Source organism: Salvia hispanica, chromosome 2 (assembly GCF_029641045.1).
Source record: "Salvia hispanica isolate PSC_SH4W2 chromosome 2, Shi_PSC_v1, whole genome shotgun sequence".
NCBI classification, from domain to species: Eukaryota; Viridiplantae; Streptophyta; class Magnoliopsida; order Lamiales; family Lamiaceae; genus Salvia; species Salvia hispanica.
In genome coordinates, this window is record NC_142693.1 from 12,665,418 (window position 1) to 12,687,338 (window position 21,921).

General features: G+C 33.1%; 2 protein-coding genes across 2 annotated transcripts; one reads left to right on the plus strand and one right to left on the minus strand.

The window, feature by feature from the left end:
- The first annotated feature begins 10,671 nt into the window (after positions 1 to 10,671).
- Positions 10,672 to 13,312, plus strand: LOC148931596 (ras-related protein RABA4a). Its single transcript, XM_089065565.1, has 2 exons — positions 10,672 to 10,987; positions 12,671 to 13,312. Exons 1-2 carry the CDS (start codon positions 10,755 to 10,757, stop codon positions 13,113 to 13,115), a joined length of 678 nt encoding a protein of 225 aa, XP_088921691.1. The 5' UTR covers positions 10,672 to 10,754; the 3' UTR covers positions 13,116 to 13,312.
- A 2,992-nt stretch (positions 13,313 to 16,304) lies between these two features.
- LOC148931597 (small ribosomal subunit protein eS6) lies at positions 16,305 to 18,790 on the minus strand. Its single transcript, XM_089063473.1, has 6 exons — positions 18,687 to 18,790; positions 18,529 to 18,593; positions 17,411 to 17,468; positions 17,210 to 17,318; positions 16,848 to 17,120; positions 16,305 to 16,762 (listed from the first exon to the last, which is right to left on the minus strand). The coding sequence occupies exons 1-6, from the start codon at positions 18,690 to 18,692 to the stop codon at positions 16,524 to 16,526; spliced, it is 750 nt and encodes a 249-aa protein (XP_088919599.1). The 5' UTR covers positions 18,693 to 18,790; the 3' UTR covers positions 16,305 to 16,523.
- Positions 18,791 to 21,921: the final 3,131 nt, after the last annotated feature.

The following is a 21,921-nucleotide window of genomic DNA, read 5'->3' on the forward strand; positions in this document are numbered from 1 at the left end:
AGAGGAATAGGGAAGGGGAGGAAAAGTATACGCTGATTTTGCCGGAGGAGGTGAAGTCGAGCATCATTAGTAGGCATAATTCGAGCAAGAGTTGGACGAGTTTTGGTGATTTAAAACATAACAATAATAAGAGTACTTACAATCACGTTAAGCGATAGTAATGAACTATATTTGATAAATAATGAACCAAATGAACGTTACTAATGAAGTAAATATGATATTTTATTGAAATACAATGTTAATTGTATTAAATGTCAAGCAGTAGTAATAAACTTATTACTTCATTCAGTCATTCTATTACTTCATTCTATTAGTTTGTTACTTCATAACGTGTGAGGAGATAATTATCTCTCATTTAAAGTAAATTCGGTACGTAATGAATGCGAAAAATAACACAACATCAGCTCATCTAATCCATCAAAAACAAGATCTAATGGTCCTAATTTGGTCTATAGTTCGTCATTAAGAAGTGGATTTGTCAATAATGAGACTCCCCCTATATATATGTATATATATTTCATAATAATTTAAATAAATCTATTCAATTGTAAATTGTTAAAAATGATTTAATTATAAAAGTAGAATGGTGTGGCTTAATTATTATAGTTGAATTTCATATGTGAACGTGACCGTAGACGTAGTTAAAATTTGGGAGTGTCCAAAATAAATGTGGCGAATAGCATGGGACTACAGTATGACACATTATTATTTTTTAAAATAATAAAGTAATTTCGTTCACTAAATTATTTTTCTCTAATGAGGTGGGTCAATTCTTCACTAATAATATCATAATCATTTTTTCTTTCTATCATTCTTTTACTTTATCAAGTATATTTCCTCAAACTGCATAGGATAATTCTGTCATAATGGTATAAGTTGTAAATAAATCAATGTTATGATTAATAAGTTGGGGATTATTTTTCATAAATAAAAATGTCTATATTTTTTTGAGAGGAACAAAAATAGAAAGTGCGTATATTTTTATAAAAAGAAGGTAAGAAGAAGGTAGTATAAATATACATCTTAAGCGAAGGATTTGTTAGTTATTTCAACAATAATCTAAGTTTGGTACTACCACTACTAAATAACATCAATACATCATCCCACCAGTGTGAGAAGTGCGTGTTATAGTAATAATTAAAATTAAATCTCAACCACTCAACAATGATAATGTGGAATATGTTGAAGTTTAAAAAACATTTCTTTTTTAATTAATAGATCCAAATTTCGACGTTATTATTGTGAATTATTTTAACAATATTATCTGTTTGTACATATTGTATCATCCAACAAATATGAGAAATGAGTGTCATACAATAGAACTGAAATTTCAACCACTCAATTACTCTGCAATTATGTCAAAGCATAGTAATTTTAGTGGAAAACATGTTTTTACTCAAAATCAATAATTTTAGTGGAAAACATGTTTTCACTCAAAATCAATAATTTTAGTGGAAAACATGTTTTCACTCAAAATCAATAAAGTTATGCAACCAAATTTTGTACAGCCAAAAATTGATTTATTTAAAAAAAATGTAATTTATTTATGCATTTAATTAAAAAGTATAGACATATATATAGTATAGGGAACGTTCATAATATTATAGTATTTGTGTATAATTTTTAAATTTTTTTGAATCATAAAATATAATTAATGCATATTTTAATTCAAATTTGAAAAATAATAGAGAAATAATTCAAATATAAAAATAAAAATTGAAAATGAGGCCAAAAACTAATAAAGTGTTTTTAATTTGTTAACTAACTATATTTATTATTTTAATATTTAATTAAAACATCAAAATTATTAATATAATCTTATTTTGGTTGTATAAAATTTGGTTGTTTATCATTACTCTTTCAAAATATGAATTGACCTGTACTAGAAAAATATAAATGGTCCTTATATGAGAATATGCTATACCGTTGCATGTACTACATAACAGTATAAAAAAATGATTAAAGATATTCTTTAATGTTATTAAAAACGCTAATTTGTGTGACTAATTATACCACCAACGCTTCATAAAGTTTTTTTTGTTGTTGGTATCCTAATTAAAAGATACTCCATCCGTCCCCGATTAAGAGTCACACTTGCATTTCTGCACTCGTTTTGTAAAAATAATAATAAATAGTTAAAGTCGATAAATAGTAAAATAAGATAGAGAATAAGGTAGAGAAGAGTCTTCTTTACATTATTCCCTCTCTTACTTTACCATTTTTCCACTTAAACTATTTATTATCATTTTTACAAAACGAGTGCAAAAATGCAAGTGTGACTCTTAATCGGGGACGGAGGGAGTACAAATAAAAGTGTTCTAAAAAAATAAGAGATTAAAATAAATTGTCCTCAATTTAGGGACACTTTTTTACGTCCTAAATTATGGTTCTTTTAAAAATGTTCACACGCTAATAATTCCGTTTCAATTTTTGCATTATTAAAAGATATTCCTTTTTAGTTTGTCCCGCTCGAAATTTTCATTTAATTTTCTCTATTTAGAAATAAATCTTTCTCTCCTCTCTCCTCATTAAAATATTTAAACTACATTTTTCTCTCTACTTATTTTACCTTACAACTCCTCCTAAAATCTCTTACCACTAAAAAATGTGGACATCTTGAATGACGGATGGAGTAATTTTTTTTGTAGTGTAAGTACATTTATACGAATATACTATATTATTGTATGTATATAATTACATAAATACTTATTCTATGAGCGTGATAATCATTATTATTAATGATACCAAAATCATTGATCAAATACATAACCTATTATATATAGTTGAAGTATTTTTTTTTTTTGGTATGAGATTTATAGAAATGATGTTTAGTAACTTAAGCATGTAGAGAATAAAATAAAAGAATAAATAGAGTAGATAAATTAACAAAGAATAAAGTAGTCAAGCTAGAGACGTGAATTGTTCTTTTGATGAAAAAGTATGACTCAAGTAAAATGGGAGCACAAAGAAAATGCTAATCATCTATAAATGGGCTACAAGGAAAGAGTATTTTTTTAATAATGAGTGAGTTTTGACAAATACTCATAAGATAATTTTCGAATATGTATGGATGACATATATAAGCGATGATCTCAACAATTCCTCCTTTTAACTCATAATAATCTGAAAAAGATCAAACAATAATATTGAAAATTTTATCAACGATAAGATCGACCAATATAGTTTACTGAATCAATAGAGTAATGTCTATAATCTAATTACTAATATACGGTATTTATATTATTTACGACAATATCTTAGAAAATAAACATATACTAGGACTCAATGCTGAATTCAGTTTTTATTAGAAAATAATGTCAGATAAATATTGTGGGTATGTTATTGAGTAACATCAATCATAATTCCAAACCTTGCATAATTCATATAGTACTACGTTTTTATGAAGAGTAATATATACTCTCTATATTACATAAAAATATAGACATTTAGGACAATATGAATTTTATTACACAACTAAATATGAGAGATCAAAAGAAAAAGTAATTACTGTAATACTAGTGGAGAACAGGGATTTACCTTATTAGGAAGAAAAAAGTTACCAAAGATAGAAGGGCATATTTTATGGGTCAGCCCAAAATGAAAAAAAAAGTCCATATTTTTATGGGATGAATGAAGTATAATCTATATAATCTAGCCGCTTAAAGAGCAAGAATAACCCAAATTTTTCTTACGGTCGATAGAAAACGTAACAATTGCCACCCTAATCTTGGAAAAATTTTTAGAAGAAGAAGAATATGTTAAACGATAAGTGGATCTTATATTTCACTAATTTTTTTATCCAACTTTTTATCATTCTTAGAGCATCTCCAACGGCGGACGTCGCGGTAGGACGTCCGCCGTAGTGAGGAAAATGGTAGGACACGGACGTCCCGTGCGCCCGTCGGATGGGCTCGGATATCCTCTCGACGGGCGGGCGGACGTCTGCCACTGTGCGTAAGGTCGGACGTCCGACAATTTTTATTTTTTTTAAAACTCTATAAATACGGCTCGTTGAACTTCATTTAATTCTGTAAATTGAATAATTGTGAATTTAATTGCGGAAAGTCCTAGTGGGAAGTCTTAGTGATGTGATAGTGGAATGGGAAGTCCTAGTGATGACGTGGCAGAAAGTTTATATGGAAAGTCCTAGTGGGAAGGGCGCCACCGGAAACGCTCTTAAGCATGCTATGAGTTATCCTAATTTAAGGAGTAGTTTGTCCTTCCAATAATATCACTGTCATTATATTGTGTACTCATTTATAACAAATAGTAGCAAGTATTACTTACATTTGACCAAACACATGCGTGATATAATTGAGTTCTGTTACTAATCGCCCAACAGGACAAATTAAATACAGCGGTAGATATACATTATTTAGACATATTTTTTCAATGCTAAAAGCTCAACAAGAATATTTTTAACGTTATGTCAATAATGTAGCCGTTGACTACAGTTTACAACTGTGTAGGAATGTTTCACGTGTGTATTTTCTTAAATTTTGAATATTATAAGCCCACCGGGGATCTCGTAATTTGATAGAGGACTGAAAATCTTTCTCAAATAATGATTTCAATTTATCGATACAGTCCAACACCAAGCCCTAGCCCAAGCCCAACTGCACAATCGCCTCCTTCGCCTCCTGCATCTTCTGCAAAAGCAACAAGCCTCGACCCTATTTCTAGATTGCGTCTGATTGGTTATCTTATAATTACTACTCTCTCCGTCCTATTTTAGGAGTTCCAGTTTACCATTTTTGGATGTCTCATTTTAGGAGTCTCAGTTGAGATATTCCATAAATGGTAATAGTGATAGATAATGAAACAGAGAGCTTTTGGTTTGAAAACTCCAGCCTTAGATCTAGTCACCATGTGATGAGAAGAAGTTGACTTTGCTACGAGGGGAGGAGGGTATAGATCAGTAGTAGATGGCAGAGAATTTGGAGAATGAGATGAAGATGGCAGGGAAGTATATGCAGTAGGAGTGGATGAGGAAGTATCTGCAGCAGGAGTGGGATCGACGTGAGCATCGGCAGGGGAGAGATCTGCTGGAGAAGGAGTACTCGGATAGGAAGAACATGTTGGGATGGGTGAGAGCTGAGGAGTAGGTGGCAGAGAAGGAAAAGGTGGAGGTGATGATGAAATAATGGGTGGGGATGATAAATTGGCACTAGGGAAGGAAATGAAGAGGAACTTGAGTATGAACCGGAGAGCTTACGGGGAAAAGTGTTTTCGTCAAAGAGAATGTCTCTAGTGATGACTACTTTCCCACTTGGAAGAAGAGCTTTATAGCCTTTGTGGAATGGGCTGTAACCAAGAAAGATAGCAGCTTCTGAGCGAAATTCAAGCTTGTGGTGATTGGTGGACGGATGTGCGGGTAACACAGGCAACCGAAGGCTTTAAGAGACGTGTAGTCAGGTTTCTTGCGATGAATTTTCTCATAAGGGAAAAGGAAATTTAGAGTGGATGAGGGTAGGCAGTTGATTATATGGACGGCAGTGGAGAAAGCATCATCCCAAAAAGATGTCGAATGTCCGGACTGAGCAAGAAGGGTTAAGCCCATTTCGGTGATATCGCGATGCTTACGTTCGGCCATTCCGTTTTGTTGGGGAGTGTATGGGCAGGAGACACGATGTTGGATTCCACAAGACTGAAGGAGAGGGACTAGCCCCTTGTACTCACCTCCCCCGTCAGTTTGGAGGCCTTTTATTTTGGTATTGAATTGATTTTCTGCTAAAGCCATGAAATGTTTGAATGCAGTAATAACATCAGATTTTGATTTTAGGAGATAAAGCCATGTGTATCGACTGAACTGATCAATGAAATTAACATTGTATTTGAAACCATTCCTTGAGGATAAGGGTGCAGGACCCCAAACATCACTATGCACCATTTGAAGTGGAGCTGTGTAATAAGAGGATGAAGAAATATAAAGAAGACGATGACTCTTAGAAACACAACAAGGATGACAAAGAGAATTTGATTTTATTGGCAAGTAGGGAATGTTACAACTTAGCAAAGCCTTTTCAACAATATTAAATGCACAGTGGCCAAGCCTCTTGTGCCAAAGGTCTAAGCTAGAAGTAGACTTGGGGAAAGCAGTAGAACTTGAGTAGGAGGCAGGAGCATGTTTGAGCAATGATGGAGGAGGAACTGGTGAAACTGCCACATGCTTGTGAAGATTAAACTTGTAGAGACCATTTTCAAGAGAGCCCTTGAGGAGGATGGCTTTGGTGGCCTGGTCCTTCACAAAACAATGAAAAGGATGGAATTCAAAAAACACATTATTATCCTTGGCAAAATGGGAGACACTAAAAAGATTCTTAGATACTTCTGGAACATGAAGAAGATTATTCAAATGAAGAGCTCTAGTGGATGAGGGAGAAGCTTTAGCAACAAATTGTCCTACATGAGAAATGGGAACCCCATGTCCGTCACCAAGAAGAAGATTATTACCTCCATTATATTCCGAGGCAGTGGTCAAATTTGCAAAGTCATTGGTCACATGGTTGGTCGCTCCAGAATCAGGATACCAAGAGGAAGACGACATGGCATCACCACCATAGTTAGACTGAGAATAAATGTTCTGATTGCCCCGACTTTGTGCCATATTTGCCGAAGGAGGCGCAGAGGAGTTTCCATAGTGATCATTAAAGTTTGGCTGACGAGGCTGCGAAATAGCCGGCAAAAAGTTTTGTTGATACCTGTACCAGCATTTATCCGTCATGTGACCAGGTTTCTGACAGAGCTGGCAGGTCACTCTATTTCCACGACCTTTGTATCCTCCACGGCCACCACGACCTCGAAAATGGCCACCTCCTCTGTTACCTTCCCCTCGATTGTAGTTGCTTCCATTACGGTTGGGATGAATTTCCTGTTTCTCAGCTGGAGCATGAGAGAGATGGGCAGATGGTTGAGAGCCATCCATGTTGATGATGGAACTTTTGGTTGCCTCGAGTCTCGATTCGAAGTTCAGAAGAAGAGCTGCAACATCCTGAACAGACCAAGTTTCACCTTTAGAAGTTATGACCACCATGACTAGGTTGTATTCGGCACCAAGACCACTCAAGATGTGAAGAATGTGATCAACTTCCAAGACTCGACATCCTGCTGAACCAAGCATGTCACATAGAGTTTTGATTTTATTCAGGTATTCACTCATAGTGAGGGAATCCTTTTTCGTTGTCTGGAGTTGAAGCTTGTAGTTCATGATTTTCGCCTTGGACTGGCTTGCAATATTTGTCTCAAGAGCTGACCATATCTCTGTGCTTGTAGTTAATCCAACCACTATAACCATTGCACTATCAGCGAGGGATGACTGTAGCCAAGCCGCTAAGCGTTGGTCTTGACGATACCAATCGAGAAAGCTGGGATTGGGTACCATTGTTGTTGATCCGGTAACAGCAATCATCTGCGGTGGAACTTCTTGTTCACCCATGAGGTACGGCTCCAGACCGTATCCTCGAACAGTAGCTAAAAATTTGCTGCCTCCATATTAAATAGTTTTGTTCAGATAATTTTGTGGAAATAGGGTGGTTTTGGGGCAAAATCGGAATAGAAGGAATCTGATTTTCAGGTGTGAGTTGCGTGAAACTCGAACTGTCGCTTTCTGTCATTTTAAGGGTTTAAAAAAAAGAAAGGGAAAAGAGGTCAAAGCCTAGGTACGAAACCTAGGCTCTGATACCATGATTGAGGATAGCAACGTTTACAAATAGGCCCCACATCCCATTAACATTTTCCCACACACATTTTATTATAAAACTATTATATAAAAGTAGGATCCACATTTCACTATCTTTTTTCATCAGCTTTTCTCTACATTTCTTAAAACTCATGTCATAGTTAAATGAGACTCCTAAATGGAACGGAGAGAGTATGTAATTTACTTATTGCAATGAGCCGAGCGTATTTATAAGCTTTTTTAAATCGCCATTGACATAAGTCAGAGCATAATTATGCAAATGAGATTTTGGCTCATTCTAATAAAAAATCATTTTGTACTATGTTTTCTCCATCCTTTCAAGGAAGAAATATATCTCTAACAAATTCCATTTATTGAATTTTTGCTAATTTCAATTATCCAATTCCAATAGGTAAAGATATACAGTAGTAGTATAATCTAGATTGAGTATAGCTAAAATTGTGGAACCAATGTAGGTGGTCGTTGTAGTGAAAGTTGTCTTGGTATTTTCTTTCTATTAGGAAAAGGTCCAATGGTCCTAAGGAGGTCTCCTACCTCATAAACCTTCTTCATCTCTTCTCTTCTATCTAATTCTATTTTATCTAAGTTTTTGTAGCCTTTTGGTGTTAATTTGAGTTGGGCACAAGAGCAAGTCTTGGCAAAACACAATTATGGGTCTATCTATGAAGATTCACATCAATTAATCCCTATTTTGCAATGTTCATGGGCATGTTCATCGCCGTATCATTAGTGAAGTTGAAGATGTGCGCATATTCGATTGGACTTTGACATATGAAGATAAGGTGTGGGAGAATAGGAAAAAAAGTTATTTGGAATTCTAGGGCCCAATCAATTTTTTTTATAGGTTTAGATATTAGGACACTACTTTGTTTGTTCGGTATTTTTTTTCATCTTCATTAAATGAAAGAAAAAATCTCTACTCAAGGTATACCAAAGTCGCAATTATATATGGTACTCCCTCCATTTCACAATAGTATGCATTTTTGGTTGGATACGGTTTTAATATACAATAGGTTAGATAAGTGAAATAGAAAGAAAAAGTAATTAAAATATTGTTGGTAGAGATGAAGGGTCCCACCTCAATAGCGAGAAAAAAGTTTCCAAACTTAGAAAGTGCAAACTTTTGTAGGACGGATAAGCATACTCTTGTAAAGTGAAGGGAGTATGTCTTTATCAATAAATCTTTGATAAGGGTTTGTTTGGTAGGTCGTAAAAGCCCATAAAAAGCCATAAATGGTCCTCTTTTTCCTCCTTTTACCTCCTTCTCCCTCATTTGGTACAACTCCATTTTATCAGAGAACCCGGAAGAAAATAGCCGGATCTATCAGAAATTTGGGTTAGAATCGGCGTTTCTAGCAAAACACTATCCGGGAAAATTGGTGGTATAAGCTTTTCTCTACTTCTCATACAATCTGAGACCAAGCTTTATACCTAATTTGCCCTTCCACTTTTCCACCTACAATGGAGGGCAAAACACTATCTGCGATGGAGGGCCAAAGTGAGAACATCTATGGCGTGATCAGACAATCAAACAACCATGGTAATCTGAAAAAAAGTAAATCATATAGGGAGTGTATGCAAAGGATCGAAATATGAGGAGTGCTGAAATAGAGTAAATCATCAATTTTATCCTTGAATGCAGGGGGCATGTTGTTCAAGATCAAATCTTGGAAGGTTTTCTGCTGCAGCAAGAGTGTTGGGAAGTTTGCCAGATTGGGACACCTTCTGATGTTGACCTCTTTGAGTTTCTTTATTGCTCCGTCATCCACTTCCCATTTCTCGAGACCTTTGAGCACCCATAGTTTCAGCACCTCATGGCTCTTGAACGCTACCGAGCAGCCTCAAAACTATTAAAATCAGGGAGCTGTCCAGGAATTGGCATGGGGTCTTCGGACAGAAACGTCAATGACAATGTGAGAACCTTGATATGAGGTGGGAAATGATCCAATGAGGGAGTTGCTGCAGCTTCCCAAGTAAGATGGAGCGCGCAGCTGTTTGTATGGTGGGAAGGGGAAGAGGATGGCGCCAATTTGATAAGAAAGGTAGGATGACAGAGGGTAGGGGAGACATTTCATGTGAAAAAGAAAGGGCATATTTGTCCACACAATGTTTAATATCATTTTCTAGTATACAGGCTAATCGCTACCAAATATTGTATTAACTTCAACAAAATTCCAACCAAACACCATTAGAAGTGGGATTACCTATTTAAAATTCTCGAAAAAAAGTCATTATGTGGGAACTTAATAAAAGCCCATAAAAGCTACCAAACACACCCTAAATGAAAATATATAAAATCTCATTTACAACTAGATACATAAATTATGAAAATACTCAAATTGAACCATATGGAGTATATGATTTTTTGCACCTTCTGTGTATAATAGATTCACTATATATGCACATAATATATGTATATTAAAAATAATCATATTGCGCCACCTATTTAATACTCTCTCTCTGTGTTTTTATAATCGGGCCATTTCTTTTTTGAGCGAGATTTAAAAATGAATGTTTAGTGTATTGTTATAGTTGGTATGTTTTCATAATTATGCATCTGGTTGGAAATGATATTTCATACATCTGCACCTGTCGAATATTTATTGCTAGGACACTCTACATAAGATTGTCAATATATTATTCCTTGATTAGTAAATTTTTTCTTCGTTAAATGTCTAATTTTATTTGTACTATATTTTATAAATAGATCTCATATTACACTATTGCATTCACTCACATTTTATTACAAAATTAAAATATAAAAATTGGATACATATTTAACTCACATTTTTTTATTACTGAAAAAGTATAATTTATCTATTTTTCTTTTATATTGTGTATCTTAAAAACTACATACACATATCTCCAAACGTAAATTATATAAATACTTTAATGGAAAGAGAGAATATTAAAAGAAAACAAAAATGGATATAAAAGATGAAGAATAAATTAACAATAAAATCCCAAAGAGAGTAAAGATTAAACATTTAAACCCCATTAATTTCGGTCAGTGTCCAAAAAATCTTCCTCTCTCTCTCACTGGCAATCGGAAAAAATGGCTAGTGGTGGTGGATATGGAAGCTCCAACCAAAAAACCGACTACGTGTTCAAGGTGGTGTTGATCGGAGACTCCGCCGTCGGGAAATCTCAAATTCTGTCGCGTTTCTCACGCAACGAGTTCAGCTTGGATTCAAAGGCAACTATCGGCGTCGAGTTCCAGACTCGCACCATGGTTATACAGCACAAGTCCGTCAAAGCTCAGATCTGGGACACCGCTGGCCAGGAGAGGTAGATTTCTCTCTCTGTAGATCGATTTGATTATTCCGAGTTTCATTGATTTAGGATTTGTTCTAGCTAGATGCATGGAAATGGAATTGAGCTGGTCGATTAGGTTTTTAAGTTTAATGTTTTAGTTTTTAGCGGATCGTTTGCAATTTCGGAATGGCTGAGTTCGTAGCTTTGATTGTTAGCTGTGGAGCTGTTTGATTTGTTTGTTTGGGAAGGCGATCTGTGTTTTTTGTTAATTGCTGTTGTGATTGAGTTGCTTGTGTTATGTATGTTAAGTGATGGATTGAGTTTGGGAATATTCTCAGTCGCTCAACAACATTTAATTATAGTCATTTTGTGGCTATAAGAATGGGGATAGGATGCCTAGCTACTGTTTTTTAGTTTGAATAATGTATGAGGAATGAGGATGAAGTGCCTTCTAATCACCTGGTTTGTAGGCTATGAGGGGTTCAATTTGGGACTCAATTCTTTTGGATGGCATTCTTGATTTGAGGGCAGGTTTTAGAAGGTAGTTTTTGGTCTCACATAGCAATTTTAGTGGTAGTTGTGGCCTCGACACCGTCTTCCTATAGTCGTTTAGGCAGGGAAAAGTTCTATTCTCCCCAAAGTAGCACTTGTCTGTCCCTTTTGATTGGCCTAACATGCTACATTGACCAAATCTTTAGGATATGTTTGATTGTCTTGAAAATCCTTGAAAATAACACTGTTCATTTAACTAATCTTTGTTTTATTGCTTTGAAAACTAACACATGGACCCGGGAGAAAACACATGACCCGGTTGGAAATCATTTTAGGTAACACACCAAATAGTATAACTCTAACCCACCTGGAGGATGGTATAGTGGAGAAAGTTAAGTACTTCTTTCATTTCACAGCTTTGTTGTACCAAAAGCCTGGTCAAACCTCATACAAAATAAGGTACTTTCATGGGCCTCCTTTTACAATCAAACACGATATTGTGTTTGCTAACACAATCACAAAAATCATCAAAGCCCCATTTTCAAGTACGTGGAATTAGAGTCTTTCAAGACAATCAGACATACCCTTACTTGCATATGTACAAAGAGGATTTGATGGGGGCTTATAGGTTACTCCCTCCATTCCATGTTAATTGAGTCATTTTACTATTTTGGGAAGGTCTAAGTTAATTGAGTCATTTCTATTTTTGGCAAAAAGTAACCATCCCTCTTACTTTATTCTCTCTTCATCTCTCTTACTTTTTAACGCACTATTCTTAAACTCTGTACCGAAAAGAAGCGCCTCTATTAACAAGGAGCGGAGGTAGTATAACATTGTCGTGTAGTTGGGCTCGTCAGGTTGAGGGGTAAAATTGAGCAGCATGATTGAACCTAAATTACAGGCTCCCTCCTATGTTGCATAGCTGCCTATGTATGAACTTTATTGTGGTATCCATGGGCACTCACATGATAAGCCTCGCTAACCTTATCTAAGAAACTTGGCCAACACCTAATATTATGATGTATGGTAAATGCAATTTTTCTTACTCCTTTTAGGGCTCGTTTGGTAGCTGTAGTATGTCAAAATAAAAGCTGAGATAAAAAAGCAAGATTAAATTAGTACTTGTTTTATATATTATTGTTGTTTGGTAGATAACATTAGAAACACGATAATATTAGCTGAGATAATTGTTGTCTGATGTCACTGTGATTCTAATATCCACAGATACAGAGCTGTCACAAGTGCTTACTACAGGGGTGCGGTGGGGGCTATGCTGGTTTACGACATAACTAAGAGGCCAACATTCGAACACATTCCCCGTTGGTTAGAAGAGTTGCGTGCTCATGCAGACAAAAACATTGTAATAATCCTGATTGGAAACAAGAGTGATCTTGAAGACCAGAGAGCAGTTCCGACAGAGGATGCTAAGGAATTTGCTGAAAAAGAAGGCTTATTTTTCTTAGAAACCTCAGCACTGGAAGCAACCAACGTGGAGGAGGCGTTTGTGACGGTTTTGACAGAGATTTTCAACATTGTTAACAAAAAGAGTCTCGTTGCCGGTGATGATGAAGCGAACAGCAATCCAGGGTCGTTAGCCGGTAAGAAGATCCTCATTCCTGGGCCAGCTCAAGTAATCCCAGAAAGTAATAGGATGTGTTGTAGATCATGATTTCTTAGTTTGATATTTCTTGTCTGGAATTAATTATTTTTTGAGGTAGTCGGGAATTGTTTGTGTTACTTTTACAATGTTAGTGTGGGTGGGTAAAATGGTCATTTGTTATGAGATCAGAGCACACAAGATTTGAACTTTGTTTGGATAATTTGTTTTTTCTCTTTCATAAATAGTCATTTGTTATTTGAACCTCATTTATAGAAATTATTTGTGATTTGTTTCATAACCATAAAATTCTTAGCAATTATGATTGATATTAACTTTTAACACTTATTTTATCTTTCCAGGTAAATGAACTAATTCTTTCTTTTAAAATATAACTCGAAGACATGACTACAATTAATTGTAACTGTCAGTTCTATTAATATTTCTTGATGATTGATTTCAGTTACCAATCTTCTTTTGTTGGCTTCAATTGATTACGTTTAAATGGTTCTGAAATTAAATTAATGGTAACTGCAAATAGGTGTAGACGTGTAGTCGTATCTTCTTAATTAAAGCTTGTTATTATAAGAAGAAAAGTGAGTCCATTGCCTTGAAATGAAAATCCTCTTGTTCTTCTAGTTTTTGTGTAATTTTGCAAATCGGTATATATTAGTTAATTCTTGCTTTTTTATTATTGGGGACATGTTTGTGAATTAGGAGTATATGATATAGTTTTAAACACTCGAGATTCAACTAAACAAAGTTTTTCTTTCTTCTCATGTCAGTATCCATCTTCTACCACAATGTTTCATTTAAATCCTTAATTATGGACATTGTATTCCACTTATATTCCACTTATTTACTTAAGGTTTGATTTAATTTTATATTTTTTAAGGTTAATTAATTTATTAGGATTAGGATAACAGTAGGATTCATTATATTTTCCTATATAAAAAATGAGTTAAAGACTCCTCAAGATCAGTGAGGATTATTTTCTTTCAGTTCTTTCTTGATCTGTTCGTGCTCGCCGATCTCTGCCTTTTTCTCCTATCATCATTCGGCCAAGCAGTTCCACTTCTCCCGCAGGTGAAACAGGTTGGGTCCATGGCTGAATTGTACAAGTTGCAGAAGACACCAAGAAATTTCCTTTCATTTTTTTGCTTTTTTAGTTCTCCATAAATCTCCAAGCAATAATCTCTCTTTTCATTTTAGTCCGTCTTACAAAATTACTCTATTTTTATTTTGTATAGATGGCAAAAAAATCCATTAATCCTGTGAAATCAAGATGATTTTAATGTATTTAATCAATTATGCTTTCTATTTTAAAGATGTACCATTTACATCGATAAAATAAAGGGATATTAGCTCAAATATCACGAACTTTAAAATTGACAAATAATATCACGAACTTTACCACGTGTTTGTTTTTTCCCATGAATGAAAAAAATCCCACAAATAATACTATGATACCAATTTTTTTTCGTAATTTCTCGACAACAATTTCGAAAGTTTCAAGTTTTTCAATATTTGAAGATAGTTTTTCTTAAAGCACACCCTCAAAAATTGTTCTTCAATCTATTAAAATAACATGAATTTTTCATTCGTGGAAAAAAACAAACATGTGATAAATTTCGTGATATTATTTGCCAATTTTAAAGTTCGTGGAAAAAACCCAACTTTTTGAAAATTTCATGATATTAGATGCCAATATCCCTAAAATAAAAAACGTAACATGACGAAATTTTATGCTATATGACAATTGGGAATTATCAAAAATTATGTTAAAATGATCATTTTCACAAGACTAAAGTCTCTTTTTAGTCCTTAACATATGGCGATTTTTTGATTTTGGTCCATAACATCATCTTTTGAATTATTTGGTCCTTAACAATTAAAAATCAGTCACATTTGGTCCGAAATAGACGGAACCGTTAAAAATTAACGGTCAAAGAATTTTAAATCAATTATGACTGGATTAAGAGTTTTAAAAATTAGATTTTTTTTTCTTTTTCAAATGAATTCTATTTTTTTCTGAAATTATTTTTATTAACTTAAAAATTACAAAACACAAAATTTATTTCAAAACAAAACACCATAACTTAACATTTCAGAATCTAAAACCAAAATTCAATCATCTCTCCCTATAATTGGAGAAGATTTAGTAAATTTATTTTGAATTTTGGAGGGTGTTTTATCAAACATGGTGTGCAACCAAGTTTGTACACACTTCTTCTTGCTCTCACCATTCCAAAGAAAACACAAATTGTTCGTCATTCCAGATTGTTCACAACGAGCACTACAATTAAGCTGATTGTTCACCAGTCCAGATTTTTCATCATCTCAAACTTCATTACTTCAACTTCAACATATAAACAAACATTACAATAACAAAGAAACAAAATCAAAACTTCACAACACTAATCTAATTTTTTCATCGATTGATGCCAAAATCAAGCCAAAACTGTCACTTTCGGTCTCTCGCCCAGCGACGGCGGAGAAGTGCGGCCGCCGCCGTCGTCTTCGTCGATGGGGTCAATTGGTTCGCACCACTTGAAATGGTGCAATCTTTTCTCTCACAAACAAAGTAGAGCTTCCCCTTGTAGAGTTGTCATGGCTTTTGAGAAAAAGTAGATCTAGGGTTGAATCCACAATTGATTTGCATGTAAATCGCCGCCGCGAACTACGGTGGAGATTCCACCGGCGAGAACCTCACTTCGATTCGCCGGCGAAAACTAGGTGTGCAAAGTGAGAGAGATCAGGAGATCGACGCAATTTCTCAATTGAGAGAGATCGAGAGATTTGCGATTTCATTTTCTTTAATTTAATTTTGTTATACTTATTATTATTTACTTAAAATTTTGTAATTTTTCAGATTTTGATTAATTATATATTAGACATTAATTAAACATAATTAAAACTTTTAATCCGGTCAAAATTGATTTAAAATTCGTTGACCGTTAATTTTTAACGGTTCCGTCTATTTCGGACCAAATGTGACTGATTTTTAATTGTTAAGGACCAAATAATTCAAAAGATAATTATGTACCAAAATAAAAAAATCAGCATATTTTAAAGACCAAAAAGAGACTTTAGTCTTTTCACAATTGAAAATATACCAGAATTCGACCAAAGTGCACTGCACTTTTAAATAGTTTTTTCCAAAATCCAAAGCTATTCTCTAAAAACAATCCAATACATTTTTCTTTCTACAAGTCTAGCATTCCTTATGTTTTTTTTACTAAAATTGAAAAGGTACCAGACTCATAGAAACAAACATAGTAGACACCAGAGCTAATACCATTACAAATGCCAGAAACGTATAAAAATATTAAACTAGAGTATCAAACAACACAAGCTTCGAAAATCTTCATAGAAGCAAAGTAGCAGAAAATACATAAAAACCCCTTGAGCTAAGATGTGCACACCAAGCCAAAAATGGCACTGACGTACAGGAAGGTATATATAGATCCTAGAAAACAATCAAGCAGCAATAGATGGCTTTGAGGCTGTAGAGAGTTTAGACCTTCTCTTAGCCAAGCTCTCACTGCGTCTTTCCCTTTGCTCCTTCAACCTCTGAGCAAGGAGCTTTTGGTAATCAGCAGCTTCCGATTTTGCCTTGGCGATTCTCTTCTTTTTCTCAGCAATTCTGCCTCTCTTCCTCTGTAGGGTGAGGGGAGTGACCAACCTTTGAATCTTAGGAGCTTTGCTGACTTTCTTCCCTGTGTTCATAAATTAGATGTCAAATGAAATCCATATGCATCAAAAGTCATTCGAAGGATATAACATGGAAATGCTAAAACTCACCAGCTTTGGTGGTGAATTCACGACGGTATGTGTTGACATACTTCCTAACATCATCTTCCTTGTTAAGGTTGAAGAGCTTGCGGATCTTTGAAGCCCTCTTTGGACCTCTCATCCTTGGTTTCTCAGTGTCAGTGAGACCAGGAAGATCATTGTCACCCTTTTTCACAATAACCAAGTTAAGGACAGAGAGATCAGGGCTCACAATGCAGCCACGGACAGACTTCCTTCTGCGCTCACCGTTTCTCCTACCATAACCACGGAAGCATGGGGTTCCTGTTCAAATAAGTGTATCTCAATTATAAATTTCATGTTCCATAGAAAATTATTCAATAGGGGAGCCTGATTTAAGGCATCTCACGTACCACGGTGCAAAAGGAGTCTCACACGACCAGGGGTCAGGACACCCTGCTTCATTGGGAAGCCCTGCTTGTCACAACCACCCATAATCTTGAAAACATACCCTTTGAACTCCTGAAATAATTGGGTCAACATGTTAGAATTAACATAAGCAAGTAAATGTTTTGTATCAATTAGGGTGACTAAATCAACAAATAATAGCATACATCTCCAAGTGCATCTCCACTGACTTCTTGAGATATCCTCTTGTCCCAAAAAACCCGGCTGCAATTGACAGGACAAAATCGGGTCAGCTACATAGATCACAACTTGGTCAAGCCAAAACCAAATAAAGACTAAAATTAGCAACCTAAGAGCATCTCCAAGGGAAGAGGTGAATGGAGAGGTAAAGAGATTGAACTACCAAATTTACCTCTTCTTCATATAAATTCATTCTCTAAGGAAAGGGGGTATTTGAGAAGGTATTGTACCTTCTTTAAATTTTAAAAGGTATCTTTACCTTCTCTTCACACAAAAGGTAAAAAGTTAGTTATTTTTGTTTACCTTTCAATTTTACTTTCTTTTCTTGTAGCTGATTACCCATTAAGAAGGTATAGTTACCTTTTTTGAGAAGATAAATGAAAAATATAACTTCTTAAATGGAATAGGTAAATTGAGAAGGTATATTTCTCATTTACCTTCTCAAAAGGTGATATACTTCTTAAAATGTAGTGAACTCCAATAGTAGTAGGTAAATTTAAAAAGGCAAACAAAAACAACTAACTTTTTACATTTTTTGTGAAGAAGAGATAAAGATACCTCTTCAAAATTAAAAAATGTATATCACCTTTTCAAATACCTTTTCCTTGGAAAATGAATTCATTTGAAAAGGTAAATATGGTAGTTATTTCTCTTTAACTCTCCATTCACCTTACCCTTGGAAATGCTCTAAGAATGATACTAGCAATTTGGGGTTCAGAGTGCATACAGAATAGCACACATGCCACACAACAAGTCTAATTATAATGACTACTTAACATATGGCCTCAATGATGATAAAATACAAAAAATAAACAATCAAAGCTAGACATTTATTTTAAATATTTCAAAATTCTATCTATTCAAAATACAAATTGTACATAAAACAAAGACATGAAGAACAATGCAAGAGGCAATCAGCAATAGCAAAAAGACTGCCCAAAGCAGTCAGTGAAAAATAGTGAAGCATATCTAAAGCTACAATAACATAAACGAATGCCTATGAAAAACGAAGTATCCAGATTCAACAATAATACGAAAGGTATGATCAAATAGGAGATTAAGCAAGCGAGGAAAGAAGGTATACAGCTTAAGGTCATCGTCGATTTCCAGCTTCTTCTGGCATCCAGTCGTCGGATTGGCTATGTTGAACTATCAAATGAAAAATAAATCATAAATCCACATTAAGAGATGAGCAACAACTGAGCTCTTGTGTGTGTGCTGTGCAAGAGAGAGAGATTGAACCTTCATTGGCGCAAGAGGATGTGAGAATCAATACGGCCCTCTCTTCTTCAACACTAGGGTTTCGAAAGAGGGGTGAATTTTTTCGAAAATAATATATATGCAGCTGCGTTCAAAATATATATTGATTGGCCCAATAATATGGGATATAAGCCCATCATTCGACGAAAATTAATTGGGCTACCCAAATTGGATTAATTCAGTGTTTTGTTACTGCTATTAGTTCACATTTTAATCGGTCGGACCAATTTGGCTTCCACCATCTCCAAGCGAAATGGTAAATGGAGAAGTAAAGAGGAAAATAGTAAATGGAGAGATGAAGAAAAATAACTATGGGATGTACCTTTTTTCATAAAATTTCATGCTCTAATAGAAAGTGTAGTTGAGGAGGTATTATACCTTTTTTTCATTTAGAAAAAGTATTTTTACCTCTTCTTGATACAAAAGGTAAAGAGTTAGTTATTTTTGTTTGCCGTTTAATTCACTTTCTTTCCTTGGAGACCATTACTTTTTAAGAAGATATAATTACCTTTTTGAGAAGGCAATTAAGAAATATATAATCTCAATTTCTCTTTCCTTGGAGATGCTCTTATGAATAAATTGGTGTAGTATACCTTATCGAAATCACCATACCGTATACCTTATCAAAAATTAGGTATAAGAAATATTCAGACATTTACCTTATCAAAATATTTGGTATACCTAATTTTCAGTATAACGAATTTCAATACTAATACCATACTTCATTTTGCTATGTGATACCGTACTTTTGTGATATATATTAGAGTGAACTGCATAAATGGTACCTGATCTTTCACTTTCGCACATAAATGGTACCCAATCTTTATTTTATATCGTTTTGGGTACCCCGTGACAAAAATAACATTAGGTACCAAACATGTGATTTTTTTGTTATGGAGAATATTTTTGGAATTTCAATTAAATAGAACCAAATATGTGATTTTTTTTTCTTCCTTTCTTATTTCTGTTTTTCTTATTTAGTTTATTCTTCTTTCTTTTTTTCATTTTCTTCTTTCTTTTTAGTATTTTATCTTCTTTTCTTCTTCTTTTTTTTTTCCTTAGTTTATGTTTCCTCTTTTTTCTTTTATCTTTTTTTTCCTTCTTTTTTTTAGTGTTTTATACATTCATCTAATTGCATTGATAATATAAATCAATAACAAAACTCCAAATTAAATTAATTATTTAAAATAATTAAATCAATTGAATATTTTTAATTAATTATTTATACTCATTTTAAGGTTGAAACACCTAACTAAAAATGCTCAACTCTTTATCATTACGTATACAATTCACAATTTTAAATTTTAATTAAAACTATATTGATTAGTTATTAATTTAATATAAAATAATTATTATTATTTATTATTTACTACTAGTTATTACTATTATAACAATATTATTATTATAATAATATTTAAACATAATTGTAACTATAATTATGATTAAAAATATTTAAATGATATTAAAAAATAAATTAATTATTAATTTATAACATTAAAATAATAATATTAATATTGATTAATAATAATAGTATAAAGAGTGGGGAGAATGAGAGAAGGTATTATAATATCATTGTTGGTACTAGTTTTGTCAATGCCCAAAATACCCTTTATGACACAAATGGAAAAATGAATTTGTTTAGAGGGTATTTTGTGGTGAAAATTGCATCAGGTACCAAAAATGTGATTAATAGGTACCAAAAACGATATAAAATAAAGATCAGGTACCGTTTATGTGCGAAAGTGAAATATCAGGTACCGTTTATGTAGTTCACTCTATATATTAGACATTCAACATCAATGAAAATAGAATATTTGGGTTTTCAGAATATTATTTTGATTTTATAATTTAAATATATGCTCTCTTTATTTTCTAAAAATGAGAAATTTAGAAACGACTGAGATTTTAATTAAAATTGGTAAAGTAAGAGAGACGAAGGAAAAAAATAGATAAAGTAAGAGAGAAGAAGTGAAAAAGTAGAGGAATTAGTGTTATTAGATTGTAAAATCAATATCATAAAATGAAAATCTTCTATTTTTAGAAAACAAATAAAAAAGGAAAGAATTTCTATTTTTAATTAACATATCTTGTGTTAGGCAAATTTAATTTCAGCTTATTTTATTTTATATTTTTAGATGTGTAATAAAGTATTATTATTATTATTATTATTATTATTATTATTATTATTATTATTATTATTATTATTATTATTATTATTATTATTATAAACCATTTTCATTTGAAAAATTATCATGTACTTATTATTATTCTTTCTCGCCTCGGTTTGATTAATTAGAATATAAAATTAACTAATATGAAAGAATAAAATGGATCATGTTGACAGTAATAAATCTGTAGATCTTTTGTTTAAGAGGGAACATCTTTTTTGGTCCACGAACTTTGCCAAAGTATCATTTTAGGTCCGTGAACTTTGAAAATATCATTTCAGGTCCATCAACTATGAGTTAATATCATTTGAAGTACTTTTTTACTATTTCCAAGTTTTTTTGGACAAAAATATCCTTGATACCTTAAAGGGTATATATTTTTAATAAACTTATCCTATACTCATATTTTTTTATAAATGTCTTTACTATATATTTTTGATGAATTTTCTAAATATAATTTGACCTTCAATATTATCACTTAATTTTGTGACATGCAAGAAAAGATCCTTATTCAATTTTTTATTATTGAAGAAAAGTTCTTTATTCTATTTTAAAATTCTTTAATATACAAAATTGAAGAAAAGAAATTTTACTTGCATGTCACATAATTAAATGATAATATTGAAGGTCAAAATATATTTAGAAAATTCATCAAAAATATATTGTAAAGATATTTATAAAAAATATGAGTATATGATAAGTTTATTAAAAATATATATCCTTTAAGTTATCGAGGGTATTTTCGTCCTATAAAACTTGGAAGTAGTAAAAAAGTACTTCAAATGATGTTAACCCATAGTTGATGGACCTGAAATGATATTTTCAAAGTTCACGGACTTAAAATGATACTTTGACAAAGTTCGTAGACTAAAAAAGATGTTCCCTCTTTAATATAATATTCAATTGAATTGAAGAAGTACAGAAAAATAATATTAATCATGATGGAAAAATAAGAGTTATTCTATTTAGCCTTCGTTCGGTTGTTATAATTGCTTGTGATTAAATATTATGAAGTTGACTAAAAATTTGATCCTACTAAAATTTTTATA